General features: G+C 46.1%; 1 protein-coding gene across 2 annotated transcripts in view; it reads left to right on the top strand.

Moving 5' to 3' along the window:
- CHTF8 (chromosome transmission fidelity factor 8) overlaps positions 1 to 10,055 on the top strand; it is a 65,220-nt gene extending 55,165 nt beyond the window's left edge. For both annotated transcript variants that reach the window (XM_069966093.1, XM_069966092.1), the window contains one exon: positions 8,153 to 10,055. In XM_069966093.1, the coding sequence (XP_069822194.1) occupies positions 8,153 to 8,380 (228 nt within the window). In that variant the 3' untranslated portion in view covers positions 8,381 to 10,055. The remainder of the gene's footprint in view (positions 1 to 8,152) is intronic.
- Positions 10,056 to 14,333: the final 4,278 nt, after the last annotated feature.

The raw sequence follows: 14,333 nt of genomic DNA, 5'->3' as shown, positions 1-14,333 counted from the left end.
CCTCAGACCTTTCTCCTCCCAGATCCACTGCAGGCGGTTCCGCTTCCCAGCGACCCCTCTCCGCCACCTCGGGGGACCCCTCTGACTCTGCTTCAGAGTCTGACATGGAGGATCAGCTGGCCTCTGCAGTGCAAGCCTTGATCCGTGCAGTGCGAGACACCTTACATATTGAGGAAGAGTCCTCTTCTACCTCCAAGAGTGAGGTTTCCTTCCGTCGCCATAAGCGACAGCCATTGGTTTTTCCCAGCCATAAGGATTTTGAGGATCTCCTAGCCAAGGAGTGGAATCACCCTGACCGGCGGATTCCATCCTCTAAGCGTGCCGAGGCTTTGTTTCCCTTCTCCCCTGACTTGGTCACTACATGGACAGTGCCCCCATCTGTGGATCCTTCGGTTTCTCGACTTTCCAAGTCAACTACTCTGCCTCTGGCAGATGGTGCTTCACTCACTGACCCAGTGGACAAGAAAATTGACGCTTTTTCGAAGTCTGTCTTTGTTGCAGCTGGTTCGGCCCTACGTCCTACCTTTGCTGCATCCTGGGTCAGCAAAGCTTGTTCCTCTTGGGCCAGGCAGTTAGTCCATGACCTCTCCCTGGACACCCCGCGTGAGGATCTCCTGTCTCTGGCCTCACAGATTCTACATGCGTCCAAGTACTTGTGCGACGCTTCTCAGGAAGCTGCTCGTTTGTCTGCGCGGGCCCTGGCAAACTCTGTAGCCATCCGACGCTCTGGTTAAAATGCTGGTCAGCTGACGCCGCCTCCAAGAAGGCTCTGACTTCTCTTCCCTTTGCAGGAAACAGACTTTTTGGGGAGCGGCTGGATAAAATAATCTCAGACGCTACGGGGGGGGAAGAGCTCCTTGCTTCCTCAAAACCGATCCCGGCGCCCTCAGCCTCCCAGGCGTTCCAGCCGTTTCCGCTCCTTTGAGCCTCCGGCACGTCGTCGCCCGGCTAAGGATACGCCTCCAGCTCCTTCTAGGAAGCCCTCCTTCAAACCCCGCCCCTCCTGGCAGCCCCGTTCTCGCCCTTCTAAGGGTCCTGCCCCCAAGTCTTCTTCCTGAGGGTCCTTCCCCACTCGGGTCTCTCCCTCAAGTAGGGGGTCGTCTGCTCTCCTTCAAGGAGATTTGGCTCGCCCATGTGTCCGATGTGTGGGCTCGGGAGGTGGTGTCCTCAGGGTACAAAATCGAGTTCGTGTGCATTCCACCTCCTCGCTTTTTTCCATCAAATCTCCCACGCTCTTCGGCACGGCTTTCCGAGCTTTTTCGGGCGGTTCAGAATCTCCTAGCTCAAGGAGTTGTGGTCCCAGTTCCTCCCTCCGAGCACTTCCAGGGATTCTATTCCAATCTGTTCACAGTCCCCAAAAAGGACGGCTCGGTCCGTCCTATCCTGGATTTTAAACGGCTGAACAGGTTTGTTCGCCTTGGGTGGTTCCGCATGGAATCCTTGCGGTCGGTGGTCGCGTCTCTAGAGCAGGACGAATTTCTTGCATCTATAGACATCTGGAACGCCTATCTGCATGTTCCCATCGCAGCCAGTCATCAACGTTTCCTATGTTTCGCCATCGGTTCTGGACATTTCCAGTTCGTTGCCCTGCCCTTCGGGCTCGCCACTGCGCCTCGGGTCTTTACCAAGATCCTTGCACCTTTGATGGCTCTGCTTCGGTCAAAGGGGGTGGCTGTCCTGCCATACCTGGACGACCTCTTGGTAAAGGGCCGCTCCAAACAGGACACTTTGTCCAGCTTCCAGATCACACTCGATCTCTTGAGCAATTTCGGTTGGGTGATCAATTACCAAAAATCTTCCCTACTTCCCTCCCGCTCTATGGAGTTTCTCGGGATGCTATTCAACACCGAGACGACCCGCATCCTCCTTCTTCCCAACAAAGTTGCCTCCCTGCGCTCGGCAGTCTCTCTGCCCCGCTCGGGCGCCCCCTGTTCGATTCGCCTTTGCATGTGAGTCCTGGGCAAGATGGTCTCCTCTTTCGAGGCGATCCCCTTTGCTCAGTTTCATTCGCGCCCTCTGCAGCGGGCGATTCTGTCTCAGTGGGACAGGTCCCCTCTGTCTCTCCACAAGAAGATCCTCCTGTCCCCTGCTGATCGCAGGGAGCTTCTTTCGTGGTTGACGTCTCCGGTGGTCCTCCTCGGCCGCTCGTTCCTCCCCCTCAATTGGCTGGTCGTCTCTACGGATGCCAGCCTGTCTGGGTGGGGGGCTGTCTTCGGGAGCCACACAGCTCAGGGCTCTTGGTCGCTGATGGAGGCTTGGCTTCACATCAATATCCTGGAGCTCCGGGCCATCTTTCTCGCCCTGTCTCAGTGGACCGATCTCCTGAGGGGTTACCCGGTCCGTGTTCATACCGACAATGTCACCGCCGTTGCTTATCTGAACCGTCAAGGCGGCACCAGGAGCCGCTCTGTCATGACCGAGGCCGCTCGCATTCTCCATTGGGCGGAGCGGTTTGTTCCAGCTCTCTCGGCAGTCCACATTCCCGGGGTGGACAATTGGGTGGTGGACTACCTCAGCTGCGAAAGACTGGATCAGGGCGAATGGGCTCTACATCCCGAGGTGTTTCTTCAAATCTGCCGGCGGTGGGGATTCCCAGACGTGGATCTCTTCGCCTCCAGGCTGAACCACAAACTCCCCATCTATGTGACTCGAGCCCGGGATCCTTGCGCGTTCGCGGTCGACGCCTTGGTGACCCCATGGGAGCAGTTCTCCCTGGTTTACGCCTTTCCTCCTCTGCCCATTCTCCCACGAGTCCTGAAGCGCATCAAGGCACTTGGCGTTCCCGCCATTCTTGTCGCTCCAGACTGGCCGCGCCGGTCCTGGTACGCCGACGTAGTGCACCTCCTGGCCGACGCCCCCTGGCGCCTTCCCCTGCGGGCCGACCTCCTTTCACAAGGGCCAATATTCCACCCCAATTTACCTCAGCTGAGTTTAACGGCGTGGCTGTTGAAGCCGCGGTATTGAGGTTTCGTGGGTTCTCAGAACCAGTCATCCAAACCATGCTTAAGGCCCGTAAGCCTCAGTCAGCTCGGATCTGCCATCGCGTGTGGAAGGCCTTCTTTTCTTGGTGCAAACAGAATAATTTTCACCCCTTGGTGTGTTCCACGCCCAAGATTCTTTCCTTTTTACAATCCGGGCTGGATAAAGGCCTCAGTCATTCCACCTTGCGTTCGCAGATTTCCGCCCTGTCTGTTCTTTTTCAGCGGGCTCTTGCTTTCCGCCCTCAGGTGAAGACCTTTCTTTAGGGGGTGGTCCATTTGGCCCCTTCTTTTCGTCAGCCTTTAGAGCCCTGGGACCTTAATTTAGTCCTCGAGGTTCTACAAGGTCCTCCCTTTGAGCCTCTTCGGGAGGTGTCTTTGTTTCCTTTCTTGGAAAGTCGCCTTCCTGGTGGCGATTACCTCCATCCGTAGGGTGTCTGAACTGGCAGCGCTCTCTTGTCGCTCCCCTTATCTGGTCCTTCACAAGGACAAGGTGGTGCTTCGTTCTCTTCCTTCCTGCCGAAGGTCGTGTCTGCATTCCACCTTAATGAGGACATCATTCTCCCCTCTTTTTGCCCTGCGCCCTCCCATCCTAGGGAACGGTCCCTGCATTATTTGGACCTTGTCCGGGCCATACAGATCTACTTGTCCGTCACTGCTTCCTTCCGCCGCTCGGATTCCTTGTTCGTGGTCCCGTTGGGTCCGCGCAAGGGGCTGGCGGCTTCCAAGACCACCATTGGGCATTGGATCAGGGCAGCCATCGCAGAGACCTACCGCGTTCGTGGCAGGGTTCCTCCTTTTCGGGTCACCGCTCATTCTACTAGAGCTGTGGGGGCCTCTTGGGCGGTTCGCCATCACCTGGTCTTCAGTTCACACATTTTAAAGTTTTATCAGGTCCATATCCTGGCTTCCTCTGACGCCATTCTGGGCCGCAAGGTTCTGCAGGCCGCCGTGCGTTAGGCAGGCCGCATGGGGATTGTAATCTTCTTTGCCCACCCTCTGGGACTGCTTTTGTACGTCCCACTGGTGCTGTGTCCCCCAATGACAGGCACAAGAAAAGAGGATTTTTTTGTACTCACCGTAAAATCCCTTTCTTGTGGCTTCATTGGGGGACACAGCTCCCACCCTGTTTGAGGTTGTGCTCCCGGGGCTTGTTCTGTTCTTGCGGTTTTCGTTCCCGGGACCAGCCTGTTTTTGTTACTACTTTCTACTGCTTGTGACTAAACTGAGTTAGCCTGGTGCCTGTAGGAGGGGTATAGCCTGCCAGGCGGAGTCACTTCTTCTGTCTAGTGTCGCCTCCTAGTGGCAGTAGCCTATACCCACTGGTGCGGGGTCCCCCAATGAAGCCACAAGAAAGAGATTTTACGGTGAGTACAAAAAAATCCTCTTATTTTATGTAATTGAAGGAGAAGTCCGGCGAAATTGTTTAAAGTATTGTATTGCCCCTCATAAGTTATACAAATCCCAATATACACTTCTTACAGGAAATACTTATAAAGTGCTTTTTCCCTGCACTTACTACTGCATCAAGGCTTCACTTCCTGGATAACATGGTGATGTCACGACCCGACTCCCAGAGCTGTGCGGGCTGTGGCTGCTGGAGAGGATGATGGTAGGGGCACTCTGAGGGACACAGGGCACTGGAGGGACACTGAGCATCTCTCTGCCATCATCCTCTCCAGCAGCCACAGCCCGCACAGCTCTGGGAGTTGGGTCGTGATATCACCATGTTATCCAGGAAGTGAAGCCTTGATGCAGTAGTAAGTTCAGGGAAAAGAGCACTTTATAAGTATTTCCCGTAATAAGTGTATATTGGTAATTTGCATAACTTTTGGGAGCCAATACAATACTATAATAAAATGTTTTGCCAGACTTCTCCTTTAAGGAAATTATTTAACACAAGACTGAAAACTTTAAGTGTGAAAGGTCATATTACTGCTATTGTGCCTGGTTACAGCACCACCTAGTGGGCAACTTGAAATCAATAAAAAAGTTGACAGTCTAATAAAGCATTATTGCACCATGACCTCACAACAGTTCTAAACAGCACTCTCTTTCTCTGTATAAATGTATATAACCTTTGATTTTTTTTCATCTTTTGTGAGACTACAACTCTTGGCTTGTAAACATGTAACAATGCTTAGGATAAAATAAGCAAAACATCCTGAAGGGCAGCACTGCTATTTGGTCACAGGTATGAACACTACCAGGATAATGGCCCAGATTTATCAAGCTGCCCAAAAACAGCAGTTTTTCCCCCAAAGCAACCAGTCACCACTTCTGTCTTTGAGTTCTGGTAAAATAAGACCTGAGCTGTCATTGGTTGGCATGGGAAAAACCAGATGATGGGGGTTTTGGGCAGCTTGGTAAATCTGGGCCCATATTTATGTAGATACTGTAGGTTATCTGGAGTGCTATGGAGTTGGCTCTCAGCACTATTATCAGTTACTTCAGATGTAATCATTGATTTTGTCAGCAAAACTGCTTAGTGTAGGCATGTAATGAAGCTTGTAAAATACTAATTATTAAAACTTTGGATACTTTCCAGCCTGTGTGTTCTGCAAGAAAATGTACATGGCAAGGCTTGAGAAAACCATATACCATAATTCCTAATGAGACCACTAGGTGTCGTAGTAGTAAATAAGGAATCTATGATACTCGGGTGAGGCTGGAATTACACATGCAGTTCTTTATTTTTGAGAAGTGGGTTGAAAGGGATGACATATACAAAAATGACTTCTCCATTGGTGGTGCACTTGTGTTTTCTTCTGCATATGTGATACTAGTCTCAAGGTTTATATATATATATATAACTGGAGTTACCCCTTAATGTTTCTCTCACTGTAAAAGGCCTAAGCCAACCACTGAAGAGGATTCTAAATAGCATTGTCCCTTTCCACCAAACCAGGCTTTTTACTCTCTTTTCGTTTATGCTGTTCACTGTACAGGAATACTATTACGTGGTAATAGATTAGACAATTACGCATGCTACGATATAGAATGTTTAACTTTTATGAGAGGGTGGGTTAGTATATTTGCATAACATTGATCATTGTTATCGGCGATCTTAACTGTGGCAGGTTCTATGAGAAGAAGCAGATGGTGGCAACTGCAGGGAAGTAAGTATAACTCCTCCGGTGGTTGGTCAAAAGGATTGGACCCCCCCCATCGCAGTCGCAAAGGAGCTGCTTCTGTCACTTAGACTTAAATGCTGCAGTGTTTAAGGGGTTAATGACAGGCTGCAATGCGATTGCTGTATCCCCTCCTCTCTGAATCTAGCTTTACCCCGTCTACCCATAGGCAGGAAATGTCTGTCTTCCTCTAAGTGCCTTTTGGCCAGCATGGTGGCTCAGTGTCTGCCAATTACTTATAATATCAAATAAACTAGTTTTTTTTAAATCTGTTGTAGGACTACAACCCCCATGTACATGTTAGGAGTTGTAGCCCTGGATACTACGGGAGCCATCCTACGGGTGGGTGTGGGTTCACTGAGCCAGGATCCTGTTACTACTGGTAGTTTACTTCAGCAAGAAATAGATAAAATGGTGACTGATATGAGGTGAAGTATCACCTCTCCTCTCCATATTACAGACAGCAGCAGCACTGCCCTAACACACTACATATTTACAGTACAATAATATAGGGGGAGATGTATCACAGCCTGTGCAGGGGAGCAGTTACCCATAACAACTTGTCAGATTGCTTTTGAATTTTTTAAAAGGCATATTAAATGAAATCTAGAATCTGACTGGTTGCTATGGGCAACTGTTTCTCTGTACAAGTTTTGATAAATCACCCTCCATGGTTCCTTATTTATATAACCTATTCTGCAGTGCTGTACAGAGATTGTAGTCACTCATCTTGATCACTGTGCCCAATTGTCTCACAATGTTTTGAAGAGTGTGGTAAAATCCATTCAGACATTGGGGGACATACATGCAGCTGTTATCCCAGGACCTCAACACTAAAAAGCAACTTGGCTAACCTCTATACTCCCCACAACATGGCCATCAGCTCTTGGTCTCCTCCATGTCATGCCGCCCTTACTATTGCAGTTTCTACTGGGCTCAAACGTTCGCTCCTCCTACAGAGGTGGGGCTAAAGAAATGTGGATGCATAACCCCACCCATCTAATTACTCACTTTTCCCTCACTGGCAGAAACAGGAAACAGAACGGCCCGTTCACACTGAGCAAATTTAGAGGAATTCCGCTGCAGAGCTGTCTGCCATTGAATCCAGTCATTGACATGACAATTCTTTGAGCAGAGGCGCGCAAGCCCTCCATTAGACACACTGTTTGAGGGTATGTGCACACTGAGTAATTTTGATGGAAACTCCGTTGCGGAATTCTCAGCTCGCGCCCGCAAGATTATTCTTTGGAAGGAGGAAGGAATCCGCCCATACAGCCTCACACTGAGGCTGGTGGTATTTCGCAACGGAGAGCTCCGCCGAATTTGCTCAGTGTAAACAGGCCCAAAGAGAGGGTGACTTCTCAGGAAGTAACGAAAACGCCGGCAGAGTGGTCATGTGACTGAGCCTGAGAACACTGTAAACGCTCTAAATAAAAAAATAGAAGTGTATGTAGAATATACAACACCCACAGAAGTCAATGCAATGCTTTTTTACCCCCATAGCAACCAATCACAGCTCCGCTTTCATACCTTAACGACCTCTGCTAAAATGAAAACCGATTAGTGATTTGCTGCAGACAAGTGAATCTGGACCACTATGTCTCAGCGCTCCACAACCCTGCTCTGTAACTCTTGTGCTCTCCACTTTGTGGCTGTGATGCTGTGGTTACTAAATTCCTCTTATTTTCAGTAGTAAATTTACTGACTTGTTGCAGTGGTGGCATCCTATTACATTTAGTGAGCTCTTTAGAGCGACCCATTCTTTCACAAATGTTTGTAAAGGCAGGCTGCATTGGTAGGTGCTGGATTTTAAACATCTGTGGCAATGGGACGGAATGCAACGCCTTAATTTAATGAATAAAATGTTGGACCTATTACTTTTTTTCCATATAGGGGGGAATTCATCAATGCTTACACTGGAAAACTGGTGTAAATGGACCCTTAGCCACCTTTTTTAAACCAGATAACTGGCATGCAAGCCTTGATAGATTCTACCCATAATGTATACCTGATTGCTTTTTTTTTTCTACTGTTCTTCTCCAGGGGGTCCCTCTTCTTATTATTGGACATCACATCTTGTACGGTAAAGTGGCACGCCTGGAGAAGCCATTTGCAGTCCTTGTGAAGAGTAACAGTTCCTCCACAGAAGGTGCCATGGACACCGGAGATATGACTGAAACACAGTACAATGTGACTGCTCTTATTAAGAGGAAGATCATTTTTAAAACACGACCAAAACCCATCATTACAAATGTGCCCAAGAAGGTGTGAAGAGCAGGGCAGAGTCTTTTTAAGTGACATGTTGGACGTCCTTAGAGCTGTACTTTGTCTGGAAAAACTTTCCCTTGGCTGGGACCGTAAATGACTATATTACTCCTGTTATATTCTAAGACCCTTATGAAAACAATACCCTGCATTATATGTGATGTACCTGAGCTACTGTAATGGCTATGTCACTATGATCTAATATTCTTGTGCAGGTTCTATTTTTAAAGTAATGTATTCGTCAGGGCAGATATCCTTAGTAGGGGCTTATCAAAAGGATTCAACTTCTTAGTAGCCAGAACTGCAGCAGAGTCTGCCACATGAGCCCCCCTGGCTCAAGCTGTTAGTTGTTATCCTATTCCCTAGTTGGCACCATGTATCATGGCACTAGGGCACCTGTAAAATGTCCACATGCAATGGGCCTTCTTTGTGGAAGAGTTTCCCTGTAAACACAATTTTGTCTTTAGAAAGACAAGGTAATGAGGGTTTTGTACAGCTATCAATACATTCACTGGCCCCCGTAAGTGGCACTAGTCATTGGTGTATTGCACATCATTTAAGATTCTTGAAAAGGTTTTTTGTGTTTTTTTTTTGTCTCTCTCTTCGACGATTTAAAGTTTTCAGATACATTTTGTTATAAAAGATGCTTACCCTCACTTGCTGTAGATAATTGTTTTCCTTGTTCTGCTGTATTGGAAGTTAAATGGTCATAGTCTGTTTAAGCAACTTTGCTCTATTTGAGAAATCTATTTGTAAATCAATCAGTCATATTTGACTTCTTACACCAGAAAACAAGCTGTAAAATCTTGACCACTTGATGCCTCACTTTGCTGTTTACTGCTGGCCACTGTATATTGTTAGGTGTATATCCAGGACTGCAAAAACATAGCTGTTTTCTTCCAAAAATAGTACCACACCTGTCATCAGATTGCGTGTGGTATTACAGCTTGGCTCCATTCTTGTCAAAGGAACTGAACTGTGATACCACACAAAAAGTGAGGATAAGAATGGCGCTGTTTCTAAATTTTATTTTTAACTATCCTGCCTATTAAAGGGGTTATCCAGGATTATAAAAACATGCCTGTTTTCTTCCACAAACAGTGCCCCTTTTCTCCTTCAGTTGCATGTAGTGTTTCAACTACCTGCACTTGTTTGCGTCATTCAGAAGGTTCTTACTGTGCCTGAAAGGTAAATCAAAGCTTCTCTCATGTCTTACCACCTATCAACCCTTCTTGCAGATACGGTCTGGGTATAATTGATCATTGGAAAGATCTCTGTATTGCCTCCTGATATAATTATACGTGGTTATTAGGTCACCCCTATATATGACATCCAGTGATTTGCCTTGGTCCAGTCTTGAGCTTACCTCCACATAAAAGATGATCAAGTTAGTTTGACAGGACCAATCCCCCATAAACCCTTGCTGATATGGAACTTTACCCTTTTTTATTGAAATACTCCAATTTGGTATCCTTTAGATGACCTTCACAATTTTATACCTTCCATTGGCTGTATCCATGGAATCATGTAATTTCCAGGTGGTCAGCATTAGATCACATGACCCAACTGAAGGAAAGTATTCCAGTTGTCAGATAGAAAGGAACAACTAAATGAGGTGATATTAGCTGAATTATGTATATTCGCTGATCAGGTACATAATTAATAAAAAAAAAATAGTGTGCTTCTTTGAAGGTTTTTTTTTCTTGACAAAGCATACTGATTAGCTCTCCAGAGGGTGTCGACACAGTGAATCGAGCCAGAAGTACTTGGTTCCGTTCACTGTAGCTGTGGCCATGCATAACTGCAGCTCAGATCCCGGTCAAGTGAATTGGGGCTAAGCTGCAGTAACCAGCTCCAGCCACTACGCAGTGAGACAATTGCGTCTGGCCCCATTTACTGTACAGTGCAGGTAGGCCTCTTAAAAGGGCAACTATAATGTTTAACAGGCAGCAGATAAGCTCCAGCTGCGCTCCCGATGCAGGTACATGCCAGATACGGATTCCTTCCAGCAACATAGTTGATTGCAACGCAGTCTGCTGGAAGGAATCTGTATCTGCATCAGGAGTACGGCAGCAGCAGGTTTTTTTTTTTATAGCGTATCTACCGCCTGTTAAACATCATAGTTGCCCTTTAAACAATGTAGTAAATGCTAGAGGAACAGCACAAGATAACACTATAGGAAAAGATGTTCAAGGATTGTTAGTTTACAAAGAATAAATACATAAGGCATGTCAGGAGAGGAGAGAATATAATTGTTTCCTCATTCCTGTAGATTATTATTGCCTAATTTTTTCCAGTTCTCTAATTGTGATGCAACTGTATAAATAGGCGTTTGGTCGCAACAAAGGAGACACTGGCTGGTTCATGCTCTGTGTGGTTCTTGCAGTATGAAACTGATGACCAGATTCTTGCTAGGGTACTGCAGTAGTGGACTGTTTTCTGCAAACTGCTAAGAAAATCTGGATGAACAAGTAAACAAAAAAAAGACTGAAAACAACAATCTATACAAAAATTAACTGTTACAGACAGCTGTCAGTGTAGACCATAGGTGTCAAACTGTGGCCCTCCAGCTGTTGAAAACCACATTTACCATCATGCGTGGACAGATGCAGCTTTTTTTTTAGCTGTCCAGGCATGATGGGAATTGTAGTTTTGCAACAGCTTGAGGGCCACGCCCTCTACACCCATGATAGGTCATATTTATATGTGACTGTTCCGCTTGTGCCTCATAGTGTAAAATGATTTCACCCATATATGATACCATGAAGTATGCAAAGAAAATTACTACACTGTAAAGAATTATACAATGAAATATACATGAATATATGAAGGGCTACTACTCTAAACTATTGTGCACTGTAACTTTTCTGTGCCCTGCATATATGCTGCTGGAGTCCACCATGTTCTCCCTTATTACACGAGAAAAGCCCAGTGTCTGTAAATCCCGATATCCAGACTTTGTATGCAAACTAACATTAAGTGCAGTAATACAAATAACAGTTCACTATAAATGGTCAGTTATGGTTATTTGCAAAATTCCTGTAGGTCCAAGTCTCAGACCCTATATTTCTTCTAAAAAAAAAAAAAAAAATCTGTAATGTCTGACTAGATTTTGTTTGCCAATTGTACAGTAGCTGGGGTGTTATGTATAGAGAACGTCATCTCTTCTGCAATTTTAATCAGTTGTTTTATTTTATGAACATTTTAAAAAACAACACTTTCCAAAATGCAGATCACAAAATAAATAAACATTTGTAAAAGATTTCAAAACTGTACAAAGATAAAACAAGCTGACATTGACCTGGAACTTGTCCTATTTCATGCTGCATGCAGAGACCCTGCTGAACCCTGCATAGAGAGCTTGCTTTATGGCTTAGAAGATAACTGCTGCAGTGTATGCTGCAGATGAAAATGGAGCCTGTGAAACCAGACAGATCAGTATCTAAACCTCCTTATATTGTAAAGGTGGTATTACACGGGCCGAGCAGGGCCCGATAATACCTGTAAGCGAGCGCCGATCTGCTAGATCGTTGCTCGTTTACTGGGCCTATTACACGGCCCGATAATCGTTTGACAAGAGCTGCCGATGTCCTTGCAGCCCTTGCTAAACTGGCATACATTACCCATCCACGTTCCAGGGCTGCTCCTGCCGTCCGCTTCTCCCAGGGTTCCGTGCGCGCTCTAGCTTCACAGCGGCCTGTCAGCTGGTAGGCCGCTCAGCCAATCACAGGCTGGCACCGCCGCGGCCTATCAGCTGACAGGCCGCTGTGAAGCTAGAGCGCGCGTGGGACTCCGGGAGAAGCGGACGGCAGGAACAGCCCTGGAACGTGGATGGGTAATGTATATCGTTAGTCGCCGGCCACGCACCGCTATTACGCGTAGCGGTGCGCGGTCGGCGCCCGACAAAAATAGGGTCTAACCTATATCAACGATCAGCCGATGATCGTTGTCATCGGCTGATCGTTGCATTTATTACACGGAGCGATAATCGGGCCAATTCGGCAGATTATCGTTCCGTGTAATAGTACCCTAACTCTTAATGCTGGGAATCCCTGCATACTTACCTCTGCAGGAAGAGGAATGTTAGTGCTTGTATTCCTGCAGTACCTTGGAGTCACTTAGTTTAGAAAAAAACTAAGGCCTGTAACCGTCACAAGGGGGCATCCTCTACATCTGGAGGAAAGATGGTTTTACAATCAGCACAGATGCAGATTCTTTACTGTAAGAGCAGTATGGAACTCTCCTGTTGATCCAGGGATTTATTCTGATTGGAGTTGGTAATGGTGCATTTACACAGAGAGATTTATCTGGCAGATTATTGAAGCCAAAGCCAGGAATGGATTTAATAAAAGGAGAAATCTCAGTCTTTCCTTTATGATCTGTTCCCTTCTTATAGTCTGTTGCTGGCTTTGGCTTGAAAAATCTGTCAGATAATTTGTCTGTGTAAACGCACCATAAGGGTCCATTTACACAGAAAGATTTTCTGACAGATTATCTGCCAAAGATTTAAAGCCAAAGCCAGGAATGGATTTGCAGGAGGAGAAATCTCAGGCTTTCCTTTATGACCTGATCTCTGTTTATAGTCTGTTCCTGGCTTTGGCTTCAAATCTTTGGCAGATAATCTGTCAGATAATCTTTCTTTGTAAATGGACCCTAAGGAATTTATCCCCCTGGTATGGGGCAATTGGCAGCTGCCTCATAAGGGTTCTTTGCCCTTCTCTGGATCACAGTAGGGTTATAGGTTGAATCTAATGGACTCTTGTCTTTTTTAACCTTATTAACTATTTGTCAATTTCTAGTTGACTAATGAATTATGTAAAGCAGATCATTCCTAAATTGGGAATTAACGTGATTAAATTGGGTTTGCTGGTTCTCTAAACCTAAATGAAGGTAACTGGTAGTCCACATGCTATCTTAAATTATATGTAAAAGTATCAGCCCCAACCCTTTCTTGTGTCTGCCTGTATCATCTTAACCCTGAGAGATGCAGTAGAAGCTGGTGGTCTTTCACATAGAAACAATTGGACAATTCAATGCATAATATAAAAGGACAAAGCACAGCAATTCCCTGTAAACCAGAAAGCATACTGGAGCATAGGGCATAGCCCTGAGGAAATGTTCAAGTTGCATCCTCTTTTGGGGATTGTTGCATAGCCACAGCATCACAGGCACATAAAATATTGTTATAGGTAATGCTCTTATGAAGAGAAGACTAGCCAAGATCTGTGTGTATGTACCACAATATTGCTGTCCTCAATTGCTTATTTATCCATGTAAGGCAACCACTGATTTAGATATGTCAGAAGATTTGTCAGATGATTTTGGATTTATTGACACTCCATTCTTTGGATCAGGCAGACTTGTCTGAACATATGAGATGACTAGATGGTTACATACACTGGCCGATAAAAAAAACAACATGGCACAGATACAACTGAATGTGTCAAGTGCTGGAGGGCGTGGGGCAATGTTCATTTGCTGCTCTGTGCCAGCAATGCCTCTGGAGACGTCTGCAAGAAAAGGATGGCCAGGTATTAGTGCCAAATCTTCTAACTAAAGAACCACTGTCATACAGAGAAACAGATCACTGATCTCAGGGGGACAAGCTAAAGATAACACTGGCGGCTGCTAGTTAAATCGCTCAATGCCATTAAATCCTAGATGCATTGCTCCCTGGGAAACATGAATATGCCAAAAGAGCCCATGGAGCCTCATTCAAGAGTCTCAAGACAGGACTAGCCAGATATCCCTCCGGGTCCTTTCAAGACTCTGCCCTATACAGAGACATGCATGGTCCAAAGGTCTTTCTGGACTTCTCTACATTAGGTTGTCACCAAATAGGTCCATACAGACCACTAAAGTTAACAGCCTTTTTATATGGACAATAACCTGAAGAGGCTGACACTTTGTCTTGTTCAAGATCATATTAGTGAAGGGCACAAAAACAATACATACTTTT

The sequence above is a fragment of the Dendropsophus ebraccatus genome, chromosome 4, assembly GCF_027789765.1.
Source record: "Dendropsophus ebraccatus isolate aDenEbr1 chromosome 4, aDenEbr1.pat, whole genome shotgun sequence".
Classification (NCBI taxonomy): Eukaryota; Metazoa; Chordata; class Amphibia; order Anura; family Hylidae; genus Dendropsophus; species Dendropsophus ebraccatus.
This window is presented reverse-complemented; position numbering and strand designations above follow the sequence as displayed.